This window comes from Trichechus manatus, unplaced genomic scaffold, assembly GCF_000243295.1.
Source record: "Trichechus manatus latirostris isolate Lorelei unplaced genomic scaffold, TriManLat1.0 scaffold00259, whole genome shotgun sequence".
Classification (NCBI taxonomy): Eukaryota; Metazoa; Chordata; class Mammalia; order Sirenia; family Trichechidae; genus Trichechus; species Trichechus manatus.
Window position 1 is genome coordinate 1,879,860 of NW_004444195.1, and position 25,513 is coordinate 1,905,372.

The 25,513-nt window shown below is 35.8% G+C and overlaps 1 protein-coding gene across 2 annotated transcripts in view; it reads right to left on the reverse strand.

The window, feature by feature from the left end:
* The window catches only part of ARAP2 (ArfGAP with RhoGAP domain, ankyrin repeat and PH domain 2), a 250,761-nt gene that overhangs the window by 25,430 nt on the left and 199,818 nt on the right, over positions 1–25,513 (reverse strand). For both annotated transcript variants that reach the window (XM_023724771.1, XM_004389789.3), the window contains 2 exons: positions 21,919–22,047; positions 9,135–9,274 (listed from right to left, as the gene is read on the reverse strand). In XM_023724771.1, coding sequence (XP_023580539.1) covers positions 9,135–9,274; positions 21,919–22,047 — 269 coding nt within the window. The remainder of the gene's footprint in view (positions 1–9,134; positions 9,275–21,918; positions 22,048–25,513) is intronic.

Genomic DNA, 25,513 nt, shown 5'->3' on the forward strand with positions numbered 1-25,513 from the left:
GGGTCTTAAACACCTGTGAGCAGCCATCTAAGATACTCCACTGGTCTCACCCCTTTGGGAGCAAGAGAGAATGAAGAAAACAAGATACAAGGGAAAGATTAGTCCAAAGGACTAATGGACCACAACTACCACGGCCTCCATCAGACTGAGTCCAGTACAACTAGATGGTGCCTGCTACCACCACTGATTGCTCTGACTGGGATCACAACAGAGGGTCCTGGACAGAGCTGGAGAAAAAAGTAAATCAAAATTCTAACTCGCAAAAAAAGACCAGACTTTCTAGCCTGACAGCGACTGGAGAAACCCTGAGAGTAAGGTCCCTGGACACCCTTTTAGCTCAGTAATGAAGTCACTCCTAAGGTTCACTGTTCAGCCAAAGATTAGACAGTCCCGTAAAATAAAAGGAGACTAATGGTGCACAACAGCCCAGGGACAAGGACTAGAAGGCAGGAGGGGATAGGAAAGCTGGTAATAGAGAACCCAAGGTCGAGAAGGGAGAGTGTGTACATGTTGTGGGGTTGTTAACCAATGTCATAAAACAGTATGTGTACTAACTGTTTAATGAGAAACTATCTGTTCTGCAAACTTTCATCTAAAGTACAGTAAAAAAAAAGATAAAAAAATGGATAATACTATGTATTTAAAGTTCCAATACACTTGACTAATTGTCAAAAAGAAGCCATCTTCTTTTTCAGGCAAACAATATGGTGGAGCATTATTTGGAAAAGGGTGGGGGGGGGTATCATTAATAAGGCATTTTACAAATTTGTAATGAAGTGCCCATTGGGGCTGCAGGGTGACAGCATAGTTTGTTTCTTTGGCAAAGAGCCCTGCCTGGTGCTGTAAGTCTACCCTCTTCCTCATTTAAGAAAGCATATTACAATGTCAATAAGTGAGAGCTAGCTCTCATGGATAAGGACAGCTCTTATACATAGATTTCAAATTATCACAGTTGTAATTATTAGTCTTATAAAGGTTCTTTTCACACACTGTGATTGAGGACTGCTGGTTTACACCTCTGGTTCTCAAATGCCAGTCTGAACTTGGGTGACAGCCTCTAATTTTTTAATAGCTTGCAATGAAAGGAGAAAACTAGAAATAGTTTTTCATTAGGCTTTTTTTAAAATTAACTGTTTTTAAAATAAAATTTCAATTAATTTTTCAATCCATGAGCACAATTAAGTGTTCTGGAATTCGCATTCTTCCCAGTGTTATCCATAATTTGTTATGATCCACACGGTCGAATGCCTTTGCATAGTCAATAAATCACAGGTAAACATCTTTCTGGTTTCTCTGCTTTCAGCCAAGATCCATCTGACATCAGCAAGGATATCCCTCATTCCATGTTATCTTCTGAATAAGGCTTGAATTTCTAGTGGTTCCCTGTTGATGTACTGCTGCAACCACTTTTGAATGATCTTCAGCAAAATTTTACTTGTGTGTGATACTTATGATATTGTTCAATAATTTCCGCATTCGGTTGGGTCACCTTTTTTTGGAATAGGAAGAAATGTGGATCTCTTCCAGTTGGTTGGCCAGGTAGTGGTCTTCCAAATTTCTTGGCAGAGACCAGGGGGCACCTCTAGTGCTGCGTCCATTTGTTGAAACATCTCAATCAGTATTCCGTCAATTCCTAGAGCCTTGTTTTTCACCAATGTCTTCAGTGCAACTTGGACTTCCTTCCTTCAGTTCCATCGATTCTAGATCATATGCTGGCTCCTGAGATGGCTGAACGTCGACCAATTCTTTTTGGTACAGTGACTCTGACTATTCCTTCCATCTTCTTTTGATGTTTCCTGTGTTGTTTAATATTTTCCATGTAGATTCCCTCAATACTGCAACTCGAGGCTTCAATCTTTTCTTCAATTCTTTCAGCGTTCTTCCCTTTTGGTTTTCTAACTCCACGTCTTTGCATTTCATTGTAATACTTTACTTTGTCTTCTGGAGCTGGCTTTTGAAATCTTCTGTTCAACTCTTTTACTTCGTCATTTCTTCCTTTTGCTTTAGTTACTCTATGTTCAAGAGCAAGTTTCAGAGTCTGTTCTGGCATCTATTTTGGTCTTTTCTTTCATTCCTGTCTTTTTAATGACCTCTTGCTTTCTTCATGTAAGATGTCCTTCATGTCACTCCACAACTTGTCTGGTCTTTTGTTCATTAGTGTTCAATGCGTCAAATCTTTTCTTCAGATGGTCTCTAAATTCAGGTGAGATATACTTAATGTCATACTTTGGCTCTTGTGGACTTGGTCTAATTTTCTTCAACTTGAATTTGAACTTGCATATGAGCAATTGATGATCTGTTCTGCAGTTGGCCCCTGGCCTTGTTTTGACTGATGATACTGAACTTTTCCATTATCTCCTTCCACAGAGGTAGTCAATTTGATTCCTTTGTGTTCTGTCTGGCAACGTCCAAGTGTATAGTTGCCTTTTGCGTTTCCGAAAAATGTTATCTGCGATGAAGACATCATTGCAAACTCTATCGTGTGATCTCTGGGGTCATTTCTATCACCACAGCCATATTTTCCAACTACTGATCCTTCTTTGTTTCCAAATTTTGCATTCCAATCACCAGTAATTATCAATGCCTCTTGACTGCATGTTTGATCAATATCAAACTGCAGAAGTTGGTAAAAATCTTCAATTTCTTCAACTCTGGACTTAGTGGTTGGTAAGTAAATTTGAATAGTCGTCTTTACTGGTCATCCTTGTAGGTGTAAGGATATTATCCTATCACTGAAAACACTGTACTTCAGGATAGATCTTGAAATGTTCTTTTTGATGATGAATGTGGTGTCATTTCTCTTCAATCTGTCATTCCTGTCATAGTATACCGTGATTATCCGATTCAAATAGCCAATAGCAGTCCATTTCAGCTCACGAACACCTAGGATATTGATGTCTATGTATTCCATTTCATTCTTGACGATTTCCAATTTCCTAGATTCATGCTTCGTACATTCCACATTCTTATTAATGCACGTTTGCAGCTGTTTCTTCTCATTTTGAGTCATACTACATCAGCAAATGAAGGTCCCAAAACCTTGACTCCATCCATGTCATTAAGTTCGACTCACTCTGAGGAGGCAGCTCCTCCCCAGTCATATTTTGAGTACCTTCCAACCTGAGGGACTCATTTTCTGGCCCTATATCAGACAATGTTTCACTGCTATTCATAAGGTTTTCACTAGTTAGCTTTTTTCAGAAGTAGATCTCCAGGTCCTTCTTCTTAGTCTGTCTTAATCTGGAAACTTGCTGAAACCTGTCATGAGTGACCCTACTCATATTTGAAATACCAGTGGCATAGCTTCCAGCATCACAGCAACATACAATTCACCACAGTAGGACAAACTGACAGACACATGGGGTGATTTATCATAGGCACTTAAACGAGAGATGTTATTTTTCTTATTTATGTATTTTTAAAAAATCTTACATTTTACTTTTATTATTTTATCATAAACATTTTTCTATATTAACCATTTATTATTTTAAGACCTGCTCAGTATATTCTTTTTTTTTCAATTAACTTTACTGTGTTTTAGGTGAAAATTTACAGCTTATTTTCTCATTCAAAAATTTATACACAAATTGTTTTGTGACATTGGTTGCAATCCCCTCCATGTGTCAGCACACTCCCCCTTTCCCTTTCTACTCCAGGTTCCCCATGTCCATTCGTCCAGTTTTCCTGTACTGTCCTGCCTTCTAGTCTTTGCTTTGGGGCAAGTGTTGCCCATTTGGTCTCATATACTTCACTGAACTAAGAAACACCTTCCTCACATATGTTATTGTTTGTTTTATAGGCCTGTCTAATCTTTGGCTGAATGGTGGACTTCAGGAGTGGCTTCAGTTATGAATTAACAAGGCATCTGGGGGCCATAGTCTTGGGGTTCCTCCAGTCTCTGTCAGACCAGTAAGTCTGGTCTTTTTTTGTGAATTTGAATTTTACTCTACATTTTTCTCTTGCTCTGTCTGGGACCCTCTACTGTGATCCCTGTCAGAGTGGGTGGTGGTGGTAGCCAAGCATCATGTAGTTCTTCTGGGCTCAGACTGGTGGAGGCTGTGGTTCACATAGTCAATTGTATGGACTAATATTTTCCTTGTGTCTTTTGTTTTCTTCATTTTCCTTTGCTCCAAACGGGATGGGATCAACAGATGTATTTTAGATGGCTGCCAGCAAGCTTTTAAGACCCCAGACACTACTCACCAAATAGGATGGAAATCATTTTCTTTATGAACTATGACAATTGACTTAGATGGCCCCTGAGACCATGGTCTCCAGCCCTCAGCCCCATTAAATTGGTCCCTCAATGTGTTTGGATGTGTATAGGAAGCTTCTACGGCTTTGCCTTAGTCAAGTTGTGCTGAGTTCCCCTACATTTTGTGTTGTCTTTCCTTTCACCGAAGTTACCACTTGTCTACTATCTAGTTAGTGATTTTCCTTCCTTACCCTTTCCCTTCCTGGTAATTATAAAAGACTTTTTTTTTTTTCTTTTCTGTGTGTAAACATTTTCCTGGGTTTTTATAATAGTGGTTTCATACAGTATTTGTCCTTTTGTGATTGACTTATTTCACTCAGCATAATGCCCTCCAGATTCATCCATGTTGTGAGATGTTTCCTGCATTCGTCATTGTTCTTTATTGTTATGCAGTGTTCGATTGTGTGTATATACCATAATTTATCTATTCATCTGTTGATGGGCACATAGGTTGTTTCCATCTTTTTACTATTGTGAATAATGCTGCAGTGAATATAGGTGTGCATTTATTTGTGTGATGGTTCTTATGTCTCAAGGATATATTGCTAGGAGTGGAACTGCCAGATCGTATAGTATTTCTATTTCTAGCTTTTTAAGGAGGTGCCATATTGTTTTTCAAAGTGGTTGTACCATTTTAAATTCTCTCCAGCTATGCATAAGCGTTCCAATCTCCCTGCAACCTCTTCAACGTTTAGTATTTTCAGTTTTTTTGATTTGTGCCAGTAATGCCCTGGTGAGATGGTATCGCATTGTAGTTTCGATTAACATTTCTCTAATGGCTAATGATTGTTACCATTTCCTCATGTGCCTGTTAGCCACCTGAATGTCTTCCTTATTCAAGTGTCTATTCATATCCTTTGCCTATTTTTTAATTGGATTATTTGGTTTTTTGTTTATTGAGGTGCTGAAGTATTTTATAGATTTTAGTGATTAGACCCTGTTCAGATATGTTGTAGCCAAAAAAAATTTCCTCATCTGTAGGTTCTCTTTTTGCTCTTGGTGAAGTCTTTTGATTAGCATACATGTTGAATTTTTAGGAGCTCCCAGTTATCCAGTTTATCTTCTGATGTTTGTATATGGTTAGTTTGGTTTGTATTGTATTTATGCCATATATTAGGTCCCCTAGCACTGTCCTTTTTATTTTTAATTCCATGATCTTTATTGTTTTAGGTTTTATGTTTAGGTATTTGATCCATTTTGAGTTACTTTTTGTGTATGCTGTAAGGTGTTGTTTCATTTTTTTGCAGATGGATATTTAGTTTTGCCAGCATCATTTGTTAAAATGACTAGCCTTTCCCCCATTTAATGGACTTTAATCATTTGTCAAAGATCAGCTGACCATGAGGGGATGGATTTACATCTCAGTTCTAGATTTTGTTCCATTGGTGTCTGTCCTTGTACCAGTAGGCTGTTTTGACTACCATGGCTGTGTAGCAGGTTCAGAGATCAGGTAGTTTTAGGCCTCCTAATTTGTTCTTTTTCTTAAGTAATGCTATGCTTATCTGGGACCTCTTTCCTTTCCATACAAAGTTGGTGATTAGTTTTTCCAACTCGTTAAATAATGCTTGGTATTTGAATCGGGATTGCATTGTATCTGTAAATCGCTTTGGGTAGAACTGACATTTTCACAATATTGAGTCTTCCTATCCATGAGCACGGTATGTTTTCCCTTTTATGTAGGGAATTTCAGAACACTTCACTGTGCTCATTAGGAACCTGTACATAGATCAAGAGGCAGTCATTCGAACAGAGCAAGGGGATACTGCATGGTTTAAAGTCAGCAAAAGTGTGTGTCAGAGTTGTATCCTTCCATCATACTTATTCAATCTGTATGCTGAGCAAATAAGCTGAGAAGATGGACTATATGAAGATGCCTAGGGCATGAGGATTGGAAGAAGACTCATTAGCAACCTACATTATGCACATGACACAACCCTGCTTGCTGAAAGTGAAGAGGACTTGAAGCACTTACTGATGAAGATCAAAGACCACAGCCTTCAGTATGGATTACACCTCAACATAAAGAAAATGAAAATCCTTACAACTGGACCAATAAGCAACATCATGATAAATGGAGAAAAGATTGAAGTTGTCAAGGATTTCGTTTTATTTGGATCCACAATCAATACCCATGGAAGCAGCAGTCAAGAAATCAAACGATGCATTGCACTGGGCAAATCTGCTGCAAAGGACCTCTTTAAAATGTTAGAAAGCAAAGATGTCACCTTGAAGACTAAGGTGCACCTGACCTAAACCATGGTGTTTTCAATTGCCTCATATGCATGCGAAAGATGGACGATGAATAAGGAAGATGGAAGAACTGACATCTTTGAATTGTGGTGTTGGGAGTACAATTTTTCACATTATTCCATTATGATCCTTTTTATTTCAGTTGCATCCATTGTAATGTACCCCATCTCATTTCTTATTTGGTTTATTTGCTTCCTCTCCTGTTTTTATTTTGTCAGTTTGGCAATGGTTTGTCAATTTTGTTGATCTTTTCAGAGAACCAACTTTTGGTCTAGCTGATTCTTTCTATTGTTTTTCTGTTCCTATTTTATTTATTTCTGCCCTAATCTTTATTATTTCCTTTTTCTGGTGCCTGTGGGTTTCTTTTGTGGCTGCTCTATTTGTTCGAGTTGTTGGGCTAACACTTTGATTTTGGACCATTTTTCTTTTTTGATGTGTGTTTACTGCTATAAACTGACCTCTGAGCACTGCCTTTGGTGTGTCCTAAAGGTTTTGGTATGATGTTTTCATTCTCATTTGATTCTAGGAATTTTCTGATTCCACCTTTGATGTCTTCTATTACTCAGTTGTTTTTAAGCAAAGTTTTATTCAGTTTCCATGTATTTGATTTTTTTTTCCTTGCTCTTCCTGTTACTGATTTCTACTTTTATGGCATTGTCATCAGAGAGAATGATCCATATTATTTCCATGTTCTGGGTTTCATTGAAGGTTGCTGTGGATAAAATGTGGTCTATTCTGGATAATGTTCCATGTGTGCTGGAAAAGAATGTATAGTTTTCTGCTCTTGGTACTTTTGTACTTTTTAATTGAGGTATAATTTACATGCAGTAAAGTGCACAAAATTGAAACGTTTAGTTTAATGAGTTTTAACCACTGTAAACACTCATGTAGCCATTACCCCAAACAGGATATAGAACATTTCTATTACTGGTAGTCTCCTACTGACCCTCTTCCCTGGCAATACCGTTACTGTTCTCCCCACCTCAGGCAACCATTTTCTAAAAGGGATTATATGTTACTATTTTGTGCCTAGATTCTAGGGTATGAATGCATCATTTTCCTATTAATGGACATTCGTTATGTTTTCAGGTTTGAGCTTTTTTGAATAAACTGCCACAAACATTCTTGTACAAGTGTTTTTGTGGACATAATACCTGAGAGTGAAACTGATGGGGTCATGTGGTAGATGTATGAATGACTTCATGAAAAACAAACAAAAAAACCCCCTGGCAAATTCATCAATTTATGAGAATTCTAGCTGTCCACATTTCTGCCAACATTAGGTACTGTCAGTCTTTTTGATTTCAGTCATCTACCAAAAACAGAACAAAACCAGTTGCCATAGAGTCAGTTCAGACTCAGGGTGATTCCATGCGTTTCGCATAGGGTTTCCATGGCTGTGATCTTTGCGAAGCAGATCACCAGGACTTTCTTTCATGGTGACACTGGGTGGGTTCAAATCGCCAATCTTTTGGTTAGTAGCCTAAGTTTTAACCATTTGTACCACTCAGAGACTCCCTTAATCATACCTGTGGGTATAAAATAGTATGTCATTATGGTTTTAATTTGCATTACCCTGATGACTAATGATGTTGAGCATTATTGGTTCAATGGCTTATTGGCCATTCCTAATCTTCCTTTGCCCATTTTTTTATTGGTTTGTTCATCTTCTTATTACTGATTTGTAGGAGAATTCTTTATATATATATTTGGAGATATATATGTATGTGTGTATATGTGCTCTGTGTGTGTGAATACATTTTTCTCAGTCTGTGATGTGCGTATTCATATTTTTAATGGTGTCTTTTGATAAGCATGCTAAAATTACTATACAAAATTTTTAAATGTTTTAGTTTAAGAAGAACTTTTAGATACATTCTTATTTAAGTATTAAAAAAACCTGGCATGCAAGGCTCATACAATCATCATATTACAGATTCAGAAATTGAGGTGGAGAGGTTAAATATTCACACAACGAACTCTTAACAGAGCTAAGATTTTTTGATGCTATAGGTTCAACATTCTTATAGCTACATCATTTGTCTCCTCCCCATTTTTCATCTCTACTTCCCCTCTCTATTCAACAATTATTTAATAAAAATGTTTTATTAATTACTTCAAACCTTTGAGAATATATTAACAAGATTCAATTAATAAATATGACATCACAGGGGTCAGTTAATTAAAATGTATAGGAAATACGTTAGTAAGATTCATTTTAACTTTTGGGTTTTGCCTTTTTGTTCTAGCTTTTATTAAATTCCATTAACTAAACTCAAGCTACTTTTGCCTTAGGGTGTGACACATTCTCTCTTAATGTTATTCACTGTGATGCTAACTTATAGGCTAGTTTATAAAATACATATTTAGATTTTTCTTCAGGGCTAAAGTCATTCTCTGCCCAAAAAAAGTAAGGCGCTTAGTGAGGCCATATGAAATTCTTCACTGTGTTACTAAGTGCATGAATGTCATATCCCAGAGGCTGAACTAGATCATCAGCTTACTATGCATTTTATTTAACACCGGGCTATGACTTCCAAGCAAGAGGGCTGAGAGCAGTATAAAATAGGAATGCCAACACCCAAGAAATAAAAATGTATACAAATTCAAATACTTCATATATAAATACCTTCAAATCCTTGAAAAGAAAGAGGTACCCATCTCGTAAAACAAAATACCGGTCTTGAAACTTATTTCCAGATAGTATTTTAGATGGTTCTTCTTTGATTTTCAAAACTCCGTCTTTGATACTTTCCAGGGCGCTCCTCTCTGTAAAACACAGTAATTACTTTTGTAAGTTATGTACATTTTTACTTATTTGGCATATAATAAAAACATTAGTATATTTTTAGTTTTGATAATATAAAGCAGTAACTTGTTTTCTACCACTAAGAAGCCCAAGATTAATTTCTGGGAACAACATGCTTCAGAACACTATTGATACTTATATTAAACAGATTTGTATTGCCCAATATGGCAGTCATTGGTCTTAAGTAGTTACTGAGCACTTGGAACGTGGGTAGTTTGAATTGCAATGTGCTGTACATGTCAAAGGAGCCCTGGTGCCACAGTAGTTAAGCACTCAGCTGCTAACAGAAAGGTTGGCAATTCAAATTCACCAGCCACTCCTCAGGAGAAAGATGTAGCAGTCTGAATCCATAAAAATTTACAGCCTTGGAAACCCTATGGGGCAGTTCTACTCTGTCCTTTAGGGTGTCTAGGAGTTGGAATGGACTTAACGGCAGCAGGGTACACATGCAAGATATACAGATTATGAAAACTTAGTAAAAACAAATACAGAATATCACAGTTTAAAAATATCGATTAGATGATGGAATGATACTTTAGGTATAAAGACACTAAATTAAAATTAAATTGACCTGTTTCTTTTTACTTTTTTAATGTGGCTACTAGAAAATTTTAAATTACATATGTAGCTTGCATTGTATTTATTTTGAACAGCACTGGTAGGAATAATGCAACTGCATAGGCAAAAAGATGAACATATCTATGAATTCTGACACAGGAATCCAACAATTGGAAAGGGATTAGAGTGATTTCTATAAATGTGAATCAGATAAAAGAAAGGCAAAATTGCTAAGACAGAGCATGTGACAACAATTATATTTCATGTGCAATACTGTCAGTGTCCCACACTTACAAAACATTTTAACTAATTCTATTAAAAAAAAAACAGTTTTTGGTGAGAACACCAAATCTGTACTTGTTTTATCATGTATAAATTTATCATTTTTTATCTCCAGTCTAAAACTTTTCCCTAAAATCCACACTTAGATATTCAACTGCCTATTTGAGAACTGAAGAATAGTGGAAAGAAAAAGGAATCTGCAGTTCACTAGTCATGAAACAGTTGTTGGAAGGTGTCAACCTCTGCTTCTTCTGTAAAAGAAGAAATGAAACCTAACCTGCAGAACTGCTGAGGTGATTACACTGGATAATGTACACAAAAGACGTATGCCTGGGCGCTACATCAGGATTAGGACGTGCGCAATTTGTTAGCATTTAGGTGATACAATTTTAAATATTCAGGCATAGTTTTTGAAAGTTATAAAATAGCAACTTGAAAGACTTTAGAAAGGAGAACTCTTAGCTGTAAACATAACAACCCCTTGGTTTATTTTTTAGGGGAAAACCTTTACTTATAGAACAAATAATAACAAAGTTTAGGACTATACATATCATAAGAAAACAAGAGTAAAACAAAAACAGAAAAAAATTCTTTATAACTCAAATATGAGTGTGGAATGACTACCTGGAAGCAAAAATCCCTAGGATTAATTATTTCACTGATCATAACCACAAACAACAACAATTAAAAAAAAACAATTTTCATGATACACATACTTGCTATAGACAACATAGCTTTTATCACATTTTCATACTAATAGGTTCTTTCTAGGTACTTTGTTACTTTAAAATAATTATTAAAAAACATATTATAAGATTTATCTTCTTGGTTCAATCTCCGGAAACCCTGTTGGCACAGTGGTTAAGAGCTACGGCTGCTAACCAAAAGGCTAGAAGTTCAAATCCACCACTGCTCCTTGGAAACCCTATGGGGCAGTTCTAATCTGTCCTATAGGGTTGCTATGAGTCAGAATTGACACAACGGCTGCAGGTTTTTGGTTCAATCTCTGATAGTTAATTCCATAAAAAAATATTTTAAAGAATATTTCATAGCTAAGTATCTTCTAATTAAAGTAAAAGAATAATTTTCCAATCAAAAGGCTTGAAAGGCAGATTTTAATGTAATCAGAATATCAAGAGAAAATAAACTATACAAAATAAAAGCAGGACTCAGTGAAACACATATCACACACCTACTCTTTCATTTCTTCATCAAGTATTAATTGAGGGTCTCCTATGCACTAGGTTCTATGTAGCTCTGGTGGCGCAGTGGTTTAGAGCTTGGCTGCTAACCAAAAGGTGAGTAGTTAGAACCCAGCAGCCACTCCTTGGAAACCCTACGGGGCATTTCTACTGTCTTATAGGATTGCTATGAATCAGAACTGACTCTATGGCAATGGGTTTGTTTTAGGCACTAGATTCTAGGAATATACAACCAGCAAGACAGAAATGGTCTCTGCACTTGTAGTACATGTTACAGATAGAATTAAACACGGATTAAAACAATAATTGTGTACCTTATGTACTGGAAGTATAGGACACAATTTAGAAAACACTGGATGTGCTTGGCGATTCAGTTAGTTTAGAAAAGGAAAGTATAACACTGTTGTTCAAAAATAGGTATTCTAAACAGCACTAAACAAATTATAATCAAGGTATGAGCTACAAATATTGAATACAGCCTAAATCAAATTGCATTCGCACATTCTGATTTAACCATTTTTCTTCTGATTTTTGTCCAAATTAGCAAAACCTTTCAAATTCCAGCAATAAAAAATAATTGTAAGTTCAGACCATTCATAGGTCAAAGGGAAACAGGATTAGAATATTTAGAAAAAAATATTCTTTCCATTTTTGGTGCATATTTGTTAAAACTTATTTTAATAATTATTCTAATGGAGCATGCTATCTAAATCCTGGAGTAAGGATTTAATTAAGGAACTCAGAATGAAGGCTTGGAGAGGAACATACATTAACGACGCAAGAATAAACTGAACTTTGAAATATGAAGCTCTCTGATAAATACTGAGGATTTAAAAGACTTTCCAAAAGCTCTCAGAACTCAATTTGTCTGGTCCAGAATTTAAATTAAGAAGAAAGACACTTACCAATTAAGAGCCAAAATAAAGTTACAGACTTTGGGGAATATGGAGGGGGACCCACACAATGTCATGAATTGAATGGCTTCTGGTAATTCCCTCATTCAATAGTTCAGGTGTGGCTTGGTGCCTGACTTTGGGATACTTCACTCATATTTTTCACTCCTTCCACTCCCCATCTTGGGCAGAAAGCTTATTATGATCTTTTGCTCCAGAAAAATTTAGTTCGGTATAAAGTTCATGATAGCTGTGTCCACCATACCTGCTGTCCTGACTCTGTCTAGGTTTGAGTTCTACAGTCCAGTTTGTCAGTATTTAAGTTTCATAACCTGAAAATCCTCTGTGAACTGCAGTTCAAATGCTTGCAATTTAGATCTATCTGGGGTTTCTCTTTTACAACTCTTGAGATTCTAGCCAGAGCTTCTGTCTCCATGCTATGCTCTGAGCTTCTCTCTTCTCTGAAACCCTACTCTTCACGTACTACTCTATAGTGCACTGACCTTTCTAGATGTCAAACTTTTCTAGCTCCTAAGATGTCAGAGTATTAATATGTCTAATGACACATCAGCAGTCTTTCCAGTCACTATCTCTTATTACATAGCCATTCAATATCTATCAGATCCTTTTAACCTAAACAAAAAGAAAGACTGATTTCACATATCACATGGTCCATGATATAAACCCTACACATGGTGTTAAAAAAGTTACTATCCATAGAAAGGAGTCCTGGTGGTGTCGTGGTTAAGAGCTCAGCTGCAAACAAAAGGTCAGCAGTTCAAATCCACCAGCCACTTCTTCAAAACCCTGTGTGGCAGTTCTACTCTGTCGCTATGAGTCAGAACTGACTCAATGGCACCTAACAACAACAACATCCATAGAAAACTCTGTAATAAGAATTTAAAAAAAGAAAGAAAGAAAAAAAGACACAGCATGTTTATCTGGTTTTAATTGGGGAAAAAAAAAAAAACTATTGCACATAATTAATGTACTGAAGGAAGCCATTAAGTAAGAGACTTGGGAAAACCAATTATTTTTTTTTTCCCCGTAGCATAATGGGTCTGAAGATTTAATGTACTCCCTAAAGCACTTAATTCCCCCATAACAGATCCTGGGATGCACCTTAATAGCTACTGTTTCATTTACTACCTTTTTGTCTTTTGTTCCCTCTACTGAATCATTAAAACCCTCTCCCCTTTTGGTGGTTGTGAGGGGGAGGATGGCTGGTGGAAGTATAGTGGAGGGTCTTTAGATTTAACACTATGGCTAAGAAGACAAAGTGGTATTCTTAGTTGTATTGAACTCTCATATCGTATCAATTAGAAAAGTTCTTAAAAATCAGTATGTATGAAACAAAACAGAATGGCCAAATTTATTTCAATGGAACAGATATGTTACCAGGACAATGAAACTAATATAAAAAAGGGGGAGGCGGAGTTCTTCCAAATGATTTTAAATACTCAAGTTCTTATGCAAAAGTAACTCCTAACTGTTGCTATTATTCTATACCTTTGAGTCAATTCTGACTCACAGTGACACTACAGGGCAGAGCAGAACTGCCCCACAGTGTTTCCTAGGCTGTAATATTTATGGAAGCAGATTGCCAGGTCTTTTCTCCTACAGAAGCAGCTGGTGGACTCAAACTGCAGACCTTCTAGTTAGCAGCTGTAGGCTTTAACACAGTGCCATCGGGGCTCCTTCAGTGGTCCCTAATCCAAATAAAATAATTGATCTACAGGGGAGGTGAGGGAGGAAAAGAATACGGACTTTTCCAACTACTCCAGTCCATACTTGTTATCATGCTTCTAAACTAAAAATTCTGGTGGTGTCAAAGATATAACTTAGCCCTTAATATAAAAAAAAGTTATAGTTCCTTCACAAACTAGCTGTTAATACATAATAATTTTACATTTGCTTTTTAAAACAATATGTGCTTTGGTCTTTCCTCTTCAACTTATGTCAGAGCTGACAGCACCATGACTAACAGCACACTTTGGAGCTAGACTCCTGGGTTTGAATGAAACCAACTACATCTACTAGACTCTGGGAAGTAATCTCTAAACCTCTATTTACTAAACTGTAAAATGGGATACATGACAGAACTTACCTCATGGATTTGATATAGGAAGTCCTTAGAACTGTTCCTGGCACATATAAAACGGAATGAGTTTGCTTAATTAATGGAGGACAGATATAATTTTTCTTCATGTTGCACACTATAGTAAACAATACATACAGAGCCATACTTCCAAAAGTCTGAGAATTTATAGACTGATTTAATAAGATCCTGAAAAACTAACATCTGATTTATTCTTGATTTCAGTGCAGTATGTGGTTGACAACAGTGTATACAGCCTAGATTTGGAACGATCTTGGTTCTAACACCTGCTCCTCCACTTCCCAGAAGGTCACCGTGAGGGAGCTATGTAATGTCTCCAGGCCCCACTTTCTCCATTTGTTAAATATCTATAAGTGTTAGTAAATATCTCCTAAGACCTAAGACCTCCTACAAAGATTAAATGAGATGATGAATGCAAAGCATCTAGGACAGCATCTGGCATGTAGTAAATGCACAGTAACTTAATTATTGTTATCTCTTACAGCTGTGATATGCACAGTGACAAGGGAATATGCAACAAATGGGTCTGTTTTACATGGTCTCCATGTGTCACTCTTCTTCTCAGGCTGGCAATGACTATTTCTTCAGGCCAGCACACTATTTGAAAGAATTCTTTGTTTCAAGTTCCATCACTCCCCATGTACTCTAAGTGCTGAAGGAAATAAATGGGCAGTTTCCATGAGAGATGGTCTCTTGAAAATACGTAACACCAAGTGAGATCTGGCAAAATTTACAGTCTAACATCTAAAAAGTTCTTCAAAATTCCAAAATATGGTCACTTTCCTTTGTTTGGTATTGACTGTATAGAACACATGTATCCTTTATAGTTTGGAGGTAGCAGAATTACTGAAATATTTCACTCATTATGTGCCCTACTCAAAATGCACTGTAGTAAAATTTAGTTTTAAAACTGAGTAGAAACCAAATAGGGCACAACAGCTGCTTAAAAGTAATCTATTTCTTTTAAAAGCTAAATTTGATCCCCCCAATCTCTTTTCCTTTGTTACTTGTATCAAAGAAGCAACGGTTAATAGTTAACTAATAGCCTGTGTGACTAGTAGTCACTTGCAACTAGCAAGCTCATCTATTTTCCCTACCTCAATGTCTCAGTTATAATCCATGGAAGCACCCAAACCAAGATCAAGAACTACACACAGCTTTCAAGCTTTCATGGTAATTATATAAAGCCTTCTCTACTAACATAGGTCCCTGGGTGGCACAAATGGTTAAGCGCTCAACTACTAAACCAAAAGTTAGTGATTGGAACCCACCCAGAGATGCCTTGGAAGACAGGCCTGGCAATCTGCTTATGAAGGGTCACAGGCTTGAAATCCCTATGGAGCAGTCCTACTCTGCACACATGTGGCCGCCATGAGTCGTAACAGACTTGACGGCAACTAACAACAACTTGGATAGAAATGAGTTTGCAGTCCTCTAAACTTTTGTCAGTACTTGCTCTGTTACAAAGTGTTGCATCTATTCATTTAACTTAAAAAGTTTACTTAGCATATACTTTTAATGAATTTTTAAAAATGAGTAAGATATAGTCTTTTTACAGGAAGACAACATGTACAAGAGAAACTAAACAAGTAACGATATTTCCTTGAATGAGAGGCATTTGATATCGGAAGAGATGTCAATAGTCACCTAGTTGAACTACTTTTCTGTGCTTGAAAGCTCTCCATACACATCTTGTCCAGAGTAGTCACTTAGGGCCTGCTGTGTGTGTAATCTTATATTTAAATAGGCTTCATACATCTAGGTTTCCTGTTCCTCGTAGGTAAAGATTATGCTTAACAGTTCTTTAAATTTTCCAAAACAGATTCTTGCATGAAACAGGCAGCTAACAAACACTCACCAATTAATTTTCTCACTACAGAACTATACTAGTAGAAGAAATCAGGACATTCATACTCATAGAGAGTATCAAGGATTATCATCAGTTTCCAAGAAAAATACTCCCACCTAAAGTGGGCTAGGTCTTACCTTCAATTTTTTACACATCTTTGGATTAAAAAGGATTTGATGGGGAGCAGAAGATAAATTATTTCAGCTAGACCATGATTTATGGACTCATACCATTCTTGCTAGAATTTTCTCTTCTTCATAAGTCAGTTGATAGTGAAAGGTTCTGCTTTCCAGGTTTGAATTTGCCAGAAGCAGTAGCATTTTGAACTACTCTATTTTAACATAAATTTAATTCCAAAGCATCTGTCATATATAGCAGTCTAAATTTAGAACCCACAGGGATTTGCATTACATCTCATATCATATAAGTATTCCTTTCCAATTGAGATCATTAAGAGTCAAACCCCATGTATCACATACTATGGGGGTAATTTTAAAGAACTTCAGTAGTTTTAAAATAGCACTTTAGCAACATAAAATTATTTATTTTAGAGCCTTATAGAAGCTGTAAATCTACTGTTTACTTGCAATAGAAATGCTGAAACTTAATATAAAAGATAATGATAATAAAAGGTAATCCAGTAAGATTCGCTATGACAAAGTCTAAATGGCAATTTAAATGAAGTTCTATTTTCCCTGTTTCAATGTCTCAGTCATAATCCATGGAGTAGAAAAGAAATTTGAGGACTAGTATCTTTCTTTTCAAGTTAGTTAACTTCTCCTTACAATAATGGCAGTGGCACAAAATGTTTCTAAGAAATAAAATGCTGCTTTTGAGAATACATAACATACATACATACGTAGAGGCAAGAGAAAATTCATTTACACCCATATACTTCTGTAAAAGTAAAGTATGTTACCTCATTAACTTCAATGGATGAGCAGAAATGCAGTGTGGATTATTCTAAAATATTTTCCTACTTGTGATGTCTACGTTTTAAACTGTTCAGATAAAGTAAAAAAAAAAAAAAAAAAAGGAAATAACAACCCCTAAACTACAGGGAAACCTTGGTTTGGTGGTGTAGTGGTTAAGAGCTATGGCTGCTAACCAAAAGTTCGGCAGTTCAAATTTACCAGGCACTCCTTGGAAACCCTATGGGGCAGTTCTACTCTGTCCTATAGGGTCACTATGAGTCGGAATCGACTCAACAGCAATGGTTTTTTAAACTACAGCAATAGACATATTATTTGATAAAATTTTGATTTAGCAAGACAATGGTGAAAACATATCAAACAAAAACATTATATGCTTATAATTTTTCCATAAATAGAAAAAAAACTATCAATCAGTAAAATGTAATCATATAAATGTCTATGAGAGTGTGTGTGTGTGTGTGTGTGTGTGTGTGTGTGTGTGAGTATCTGTCAGTTTGTCACACTGTGGTGGCTTGCATGTTGCTATGATGCTGGTATTTCTGGAGTAGGTGGTCACTGTGATCAACAGGATCACCCATGATGGGCAGGTTTCAGTGGAGCTTGCAGACTAAGACAGACTAGGAAGAAATGTCGGGCTATCTACTTCTGAAAATTAGCCAATGAAAATGTTATAGACCCCAACAAAACACTATCTGACTGGCTTGCTCTGGACATGTCATGTGACGGATAAATTGCAAAAGGAGGACATCATGTTTGTGAAGTAGAGGGCCAAGGAGGGCGTGGGACACCCTCCATGAAATGGATTGGCACAGAGCTGCAACAATGGACAAAAACATGCTGGTGATTGTAAGGATGACACAGGACCAGGAGGTGTTGTGTTCTGTTGTATATAATATAGCCACATGTCAGCTGACTCGACAGCAGCTAAAAGCAACAACATATATACTGCATACACACCCACATTAGCTATTTGTTACTGAGAGGAAATGTGGTTGCAGCCAACTACCCTTGTTTTGAAGCTCTGCTGTTTGTCACCTCACCCACAAGTTGAGAATAAGAAAATCTTAAGAAAGGAAAAGAAATCTTTAACATTGTTCTCTTTCTGCTGTGAAGAGCAGTAAAGAGTTTCTGAGATGATTCCAGTTTTTCTGCTAATAAATTGATAGATAAATCACATTTGATTTACTTCCATTATTTTCCTTTTAGATTCCAATTCTACAGTGTAGTGGATGTAATGAATGGAGCAATAATTCTGGAGTAGGTGGTCACTGTGATTGATTTAGGAGACATTTGCCAAGACAGAGGCAAAGTAGACTGAATATCCAACTAACCCAAAATCTGTCACAAAGTATACCCCGTAAGAGGTATTTATAAGCTCCAGGTTACTGCAAAATAAAACTATAAGAAAAAGAAACTGATTAAAAAAAATGGCCAAGCTTCTTCAAAATGGCAATCCTATATTCACGCAAAAGCAGACTCAATCATAATGAAAAGAGAGATTATTTTGCTTTGACAATCTGAGTATAAATCAAGCTCTAATTAAAAACATTTATATTTTATGGGCTTAAAAGTATGTTTAAACATTTACCTCATAAGTACTGCTATATTTGAGCAGAAATGCATAACTATGAATATGAAATGGTCTAATGAATGTGTTTGCTTACAGTATTACTGTAAGACCTGTTTTTTTTTTTTTTTTGGGCAACAAGACCTAATTTCTTGGAAAACTATAGCTATTACAGTAACAAGCTGCATACTGGTTTGGCAAAATGAGGCAGGGATGGTTCAGGGACAGGAATATGCTTCCTAGTTTCTGACCTATTAGAGGTGTGAAGGAGATAAGACAGCAACATGTAAGTTTGCTGACATTGTTACTCTACAGAATATTTCAACCAAATCCCTGAAAATAATAAGGCTGCAACTTTCTTTCCACCCTCAAGTTCTCCAGTTCATATGCAAGATGGCATATCTAGGCCTTAGAGACATTTGGTGCTTTCATAACAGAAGGACTCTCTTATCTCCGTAAAGAAGATACTCAGGAATATGTGAGGCATCATTGTAACACCCAGTCTTCCTGCTCCATTGTAGATAGAGCCAATGTACCACTTGTCATTCTACCATTTCTTCTTGTTCTTAACATAAAGATTTTTTCTAGATGTGACCACTCTAAATCAGCTCTCTCTGTACATGGTTGTTTTTTTTTTTTTCCCCAAAGACCAACAGCATTGACTGATTTAATGGTATCCTTGTTTTGGTTCTTCCCTCCCCAGCCCCTTGTACAAAACCTTTATATCACAGCTTTTTATGATCTTATTCTTATCAATTTTTATTTACATAACCAGGCTACCAGCATTCAAACAACATCTAAGATAGTATATCTTGAGTGAAGGTTTCAAACAGTTTTCAGTGTGGAGAATTAGAAACATTTCACTGGACAATTAGACAAAAAAAATCTCATAAGAAAGATAAAAACTTACCTGAAAGCATGACTTATTTTCTTTCAGAAAATAAACTAAAAGAATCTATCATATGTATTTCAAAATGATGACAGGACTTGGTTCATATGCTCCATGCTTTTTCTTTATCCCAATATTAGAGTGAAAGAATAATAGAATTTGAAGCTAGAACAGATTTCATAGATTATTTAACTTAGGGTGTTTTAACCTAGGCACTATTGACATTGGGGGCCAGATCATTCTTTGTTGTGAAGAGCGGTCCTGTGTATTGTAGCAGTATCCCTGGTTTCTATCTGCTAGATCACAGGGGCACCTCCACCCCTGTCTTAGTCATCTAGTGCTGCTCCAACAGAAATACCACAAGTGGATGGCTTCAACAAAGAGAAGTTTACTCTCTCATAGTCCAGTAGGCTACAAGTCCAAATTCAGGACATCAGCTCCAGGAGAAGGCTTTCTCTCTCTGTCTGCTCTAGAGGAAGGTCCTTGTGATGCATCAGTCTTCCCTTGGTCTGGGAGCATCTCAGCGCAGGAACCTCAGGTCCAAAGGATGCGCTCCGCTCCCAGCACAGCTTTCTTGGTGGTATGAGGTTCCTATGTGTCTCTGCTCACTTCTATCTTTTATATCTCAAAAGAGATTGCATTAAGACACTATCTAATCTTGTCAACCTCATCAGTACAACCTCATCACAGTGATAGAATTTACAACACATAAGGAGACACATCAGATTACACAATCATACACCACTGGGAATCATGACCCAGCCAAGCTGACAGATATTTTTGGGGGACACAACTCAATCCATGACAACCCCTCAGCTGTGACAATCAGAAAGTTCTCCAGACATTGCTAAATGTCTTCTGGGGGGCATTGCCCCTTGTTGAGAGCCACTGCTTTATGCCATGGATGTGTGTCACATGTGCTTAACTAGAGAGAAAGTCTACTGGAATCCTAAAGAAGGTTTGAGGAGGATGTGGGCAAACTTATATGTAGGAGTAATAAAGGAAATTAAGATAAAGTTTTCTGAAAGGCTAAATTTCTATAGGAAAAATAATAACATCTGTTCCATTTACTTAGATGCTAGTAAGACTAAAATGACATAGTTGTTATTTGTTTGCATTTGGTAAAAAATACTTTTATGTAAGTTTAAAATATAAAGGAAAAGTATCAGGAAATTAGAGATACTTATCAGATTAGCTTTGATATAATTAAGAGCTTACTGACCTATGGCTACTAGTTAGAGACCCTGCAATCATATTGAATAGTTTTATAGCATTTAAGAGCTGTGCCATCCCCCTCCTGCATTTTTGTAATTAGACATAAGACCAATCTGTTTCCAAATTCAACATTTATTAACTGTGGGATCTAGGGCAAGTCACTTAACTTCTCCAAGTTTCTCTTTACTCTTCTGTAAAATTCAAATGAGAGTATAACCCACAGGAAAGTGAAAAAAGTTTAAATGAGCTTTGGTGTGTATATGGCTCAGCTAATAATACATGATTAATAAATAGAAATGATTCTTAATATTAATTATAAAAGTTGCAGTAAATTTCATTTTACAAAGCTTGAATCCTTTTGTTTTTGGTGTTGGTTTATATACAGTGCTGGCAGGGCAGAAATTTTTTTTTTCTAATCTGTCAATTAATGACCATACAAAGCAAGCATGAAAGAATTTGAAAATAAAAGTTTTCTAGTATCTCCTTCAGGTTCACAGACTGTCTTACATGGTTCACTTGTACTAGCTGATTTCTAATTTAAGCTTATATGTGCATATGTCTTCTCTCCATTGAATAGCAAGTAACCTCTCTGGAAGTATTTCATTTTGTGTGTATTTGCTTTCCCAACATCACCATGGAAAAAGTGAGAATTATAGCAAGCACTGAATCTTAGAGCTTGCACAGCTCGCAAGCTTGTACTCTTGAATGCCTACAGAACTTTGAAATATAAACATAATTTGGGAAGAAGACTCATCATCAGTCTAAAAATTAGGAAAACACATAAGCACTGCAAACATTCCTTAAAAACACAAACCATTCTGTCTAAAACCTTTATCTGGGGACTATCAAATTAGTCAACTATTATCCTCATGCTACATACTAGGAAAATTCTAACTCTGACACTTGGTAGTCTTATCTACATATTCTTCTTTTTCCTCTACAGCAATAAGGATTTTGTAATTTCTACTTTGTTAGTAGATTCTGTTTTTTGGTTACCCATTTTTTACATTTTCAAATACCACTTGTACAATAATAAGTAGCCTTTAGCCACCTGAATTTTCAACTACCACTGTGATGAGAAATAATGGAACCTACCACTGTAGTGTCTGATTGTGTCAATGGTTAAGAATTGCTTCACCACGAGATAAGCAGAGCCAGGTTCGGCTAATGAACTCCACCGAAGCACCTGCTCCAACACATTTTCTGTGTAGTGAAGAGGGCGCTCTGCAAAAAACAAAACCCAAATCAAATTGAAAAGAAAAAAGATTAAGATATTAATTTTTATTTTATAATTACAAATTTAAAAATGTCTTTTTGAAAAGATCTGCATGCAACAATACATATAACCATAGCTTATATAACACAATAATAGCTCTAGCACTATAGACTAGAGACCGTAACACCTAGAATACCTTTAAGCATAAAATGAAATTTACTGTATAAATACATCTGTGCAGGTACACTTGTTTGTTACTCAGCTATTAAAAAAAAAATCAGAGATGCTTTCCTTGAGGTAAACTCTTGGAAGTAATTCCATACTACTTTTTTTTTTTAATTTAAATAATATTCTGGTTTCCTTAGGAAAAGCTATTTATTTGCACATACAATTCAATAATTTTAGAAGTACTAGCAAAATTAATCTTGCTCAGTACTAAGTAAAAAGCATAAATTAACCCTTTGCATATCACAACAAAATTAGTATATTTTCTAATCAACACTAGTGACTAACTTACAGCTGATATTTGCATAGTCAATTAATATGAAATTATAAAACATCTACATAGAATATATAAAAATAATTACAAAATAGTACTGAGTCATTCATGTTTAACTATTTATAGAAGTATCAATCAGAAACATTATGTGGCAATATTATACAATAACTGTTGATATAATAGTCTGATAAGAGATTACATGACAGCTTAAAGATTTTTCCTTTATTCTATCCTGGATTAATACTCATCCATATATGTTTTGTTTCAGGTATCCACATTTTTAAATACCTCACAAGTTCTTAGCATAGAATTAAAAAAAAAACAGTAACACTTTTACAATTACAATCAAAGCTTCATAGGAATATTTTTGCTGATCAAAATACGCCAGTTAATAAAATGTAACAACAGAAGCATACGCTGGGAAAAAAGAAATTCAAACCTTTTCAAGGTACACTGAAAATAGCATAAGTGAAATAGCAAGAACAGAAGCTGACACGAAGGTGTCGGTGCAGCTTTCCTTCATAGCCATATATATGTCAATTCAGCTCTCTCTTACCCTGTTTTAAATGTAAGGCTCAAAGCACTCAGGCTTTTTATTTTTGGTTATAATAGTCACGCTAATGACAAACAAACAAAAAACATGCCTAAAGCAGCAAACCCATATATAAAATTTTAATTGGTAATAAAATTACAAGTAAAAAAGACCAAATATATCACATCCTCCCTAATACTGCTCTCTTCTACTATAAGCACATCATTCTATACATCATCAATAATCACCAGGTCCATAAAAAAGAGAAAAAGTTTTCTCCTTCAGTGTAAATAACCAGATCATTGCTCCCTAGTCAGTAAACCGAAACCCAGTTCTGCATTCTGTGCTTATTAGAGCAAGCCACTCATTACAATAAGGCCAAAAAAAAAAAGAAAAAAAAAGAGGAAGTCAGTAAGTTGTACTTTCTTGGAGGTAAAACTGTCTACCTCTGTCTTGCTTAGTATTATATCCCTTAGATTACAATGCTGAGTGCATAACAGACGCTTAGTAAATACTTGAAGAATAAACTATCTTATGGATTTTTTTGGTGGTCCATAAATTCACAGAAAGTATTTGCAGGCAGATTAGCAGACAAAATATGATTCTTTGTAAAAACACGTGCAATCTTTGCAATATATCAATCTTGATTTTTTTCAAATAATTTTCTAAAAATTGGGAAAAAATAATAATTGTCCATAATTTGCCAAAGTTATAATTCAATTGTTCATTAATCCATAAATCTGTTATCTTCTATTAATGGAGATTAAGATCAGAATTAAAGGTACTTAAAGTTAAAAGTAATTATAGAATGAGCACTACCTTTACGTCTCGTATTATATAATGCTTGGTTCCTGTACTTGATAGTGTTGAGACATTACTGTATCCATTAACAGTCGCTATTTATTGAACAACAATTAGGCACTAGGCATTATATATACTGGATGTTTGACATCAGTTATCACTTTTAGTCCTCACAACAACAGTCTTCAGTAGATATTATGATTTTTATTTATATTTCACATGAAGAATGAAACCAAAGGATCACAAACATTTGGCCACTTGCCTAAAGTCACATAGCTTGATAAGGTGAAGAAAAGTCATCTTACTTCAAAGCCCAAACCGTTAACTACTATACTAGTTAGCTTTATTTTGGGCAGGCATGTAATTTAGGAGTTAAAAAGCACCAACTGTCCGAGGCTTCCTACGGATTCAACAAGGTAACATAAGCAAAAGTAAAAAACAGTGTCAGTTCCCCTTTCCCCTTCTCCTCCCTATCCTTTGTGGGAAAATGGTAGGGAAATAATGGCAAGATAGCTTCAAAATCCTGCATGTAAGGGGATGATGATGCTGTAGTTGCCTTCAGGATGGGAATATTTTTTACTGGAATGCAGTAACTGGATTAAAATAAAAGCTTACTCGCTCTATTGCAAGATTAAATTCGTAATGAGACTTCTAAATGTCAGAATATTTATATTAAATAGGGTTACTATTACAAGTAGCTACTACAGTGGTAGCTCTAATGTGTTCTTAGTTATACCGAGAAAAATATTACAGTAAATACAGAGGCTTATCAACAGGCATAATTTTGTTCACAAAAAGTTAGTCAAATATCATTGTATGAAATACTTCAGGAGAATGAAAATCCTTAAGATCCAGGTTCCTAGATAAAGAATGGAGCTGAAGAATGGGATGAAAAAATAAGGAATGTTTATTACACTGCCAAATGCTAGAATTATGAAATGACACCAAAATCCACCTTAAGAAAGTGGTAAGAGGCATGAAAAATTGATTGAGTCATCAAACATTGTTACAATAAAAACACCTACAAATAAACAAGTTTTTATTTATAGTTACATTTACAACCATCTGTCATGACAGATTATATGGTACTTAAGTCATCTGGCATAACGGCATTACTAAAAATAAATATAATGCATTTGAATACTATCTATGGAATGAACGTATCAAAAAATTCAGTGTAGTGATTTGAAAAGAACAGGTTACTGTGGCGATTCTTTAGCTAGGTAAAAAAGTTATCAATTGTTTAAAATCTTTTTCATGGAATAAACCTGGCCTCCCTCATTAAACAGTGAGCCATCCATTTTCCACCTGAAGTAACAGGTGCCATCCCTAAATTTCTGGTAGTAATGATAGGGGATTTCTAGAGACAATTACAACTTCCCCAATAATTAAAACCTTAGTGCCAAACTTAGAGTTGTGTAAGTCTGCCTCTGACTTGCCCGCATAAACAGTGGGTGGCAGCAATTTATGCGTCAATCTGAAAGGCTAGAAAGAATTCTGAATAAACTAAAAAAGATACTCCAAATCATAGTGGCTCTGAGGAAGAAACAAATGTTTTGCTACATTGCTGTATAGATAGTATTTGATTCATGAACTTGAACCTCTCAGTGAAGAAGTCCACTTAAATAATGCCCCTGAAACA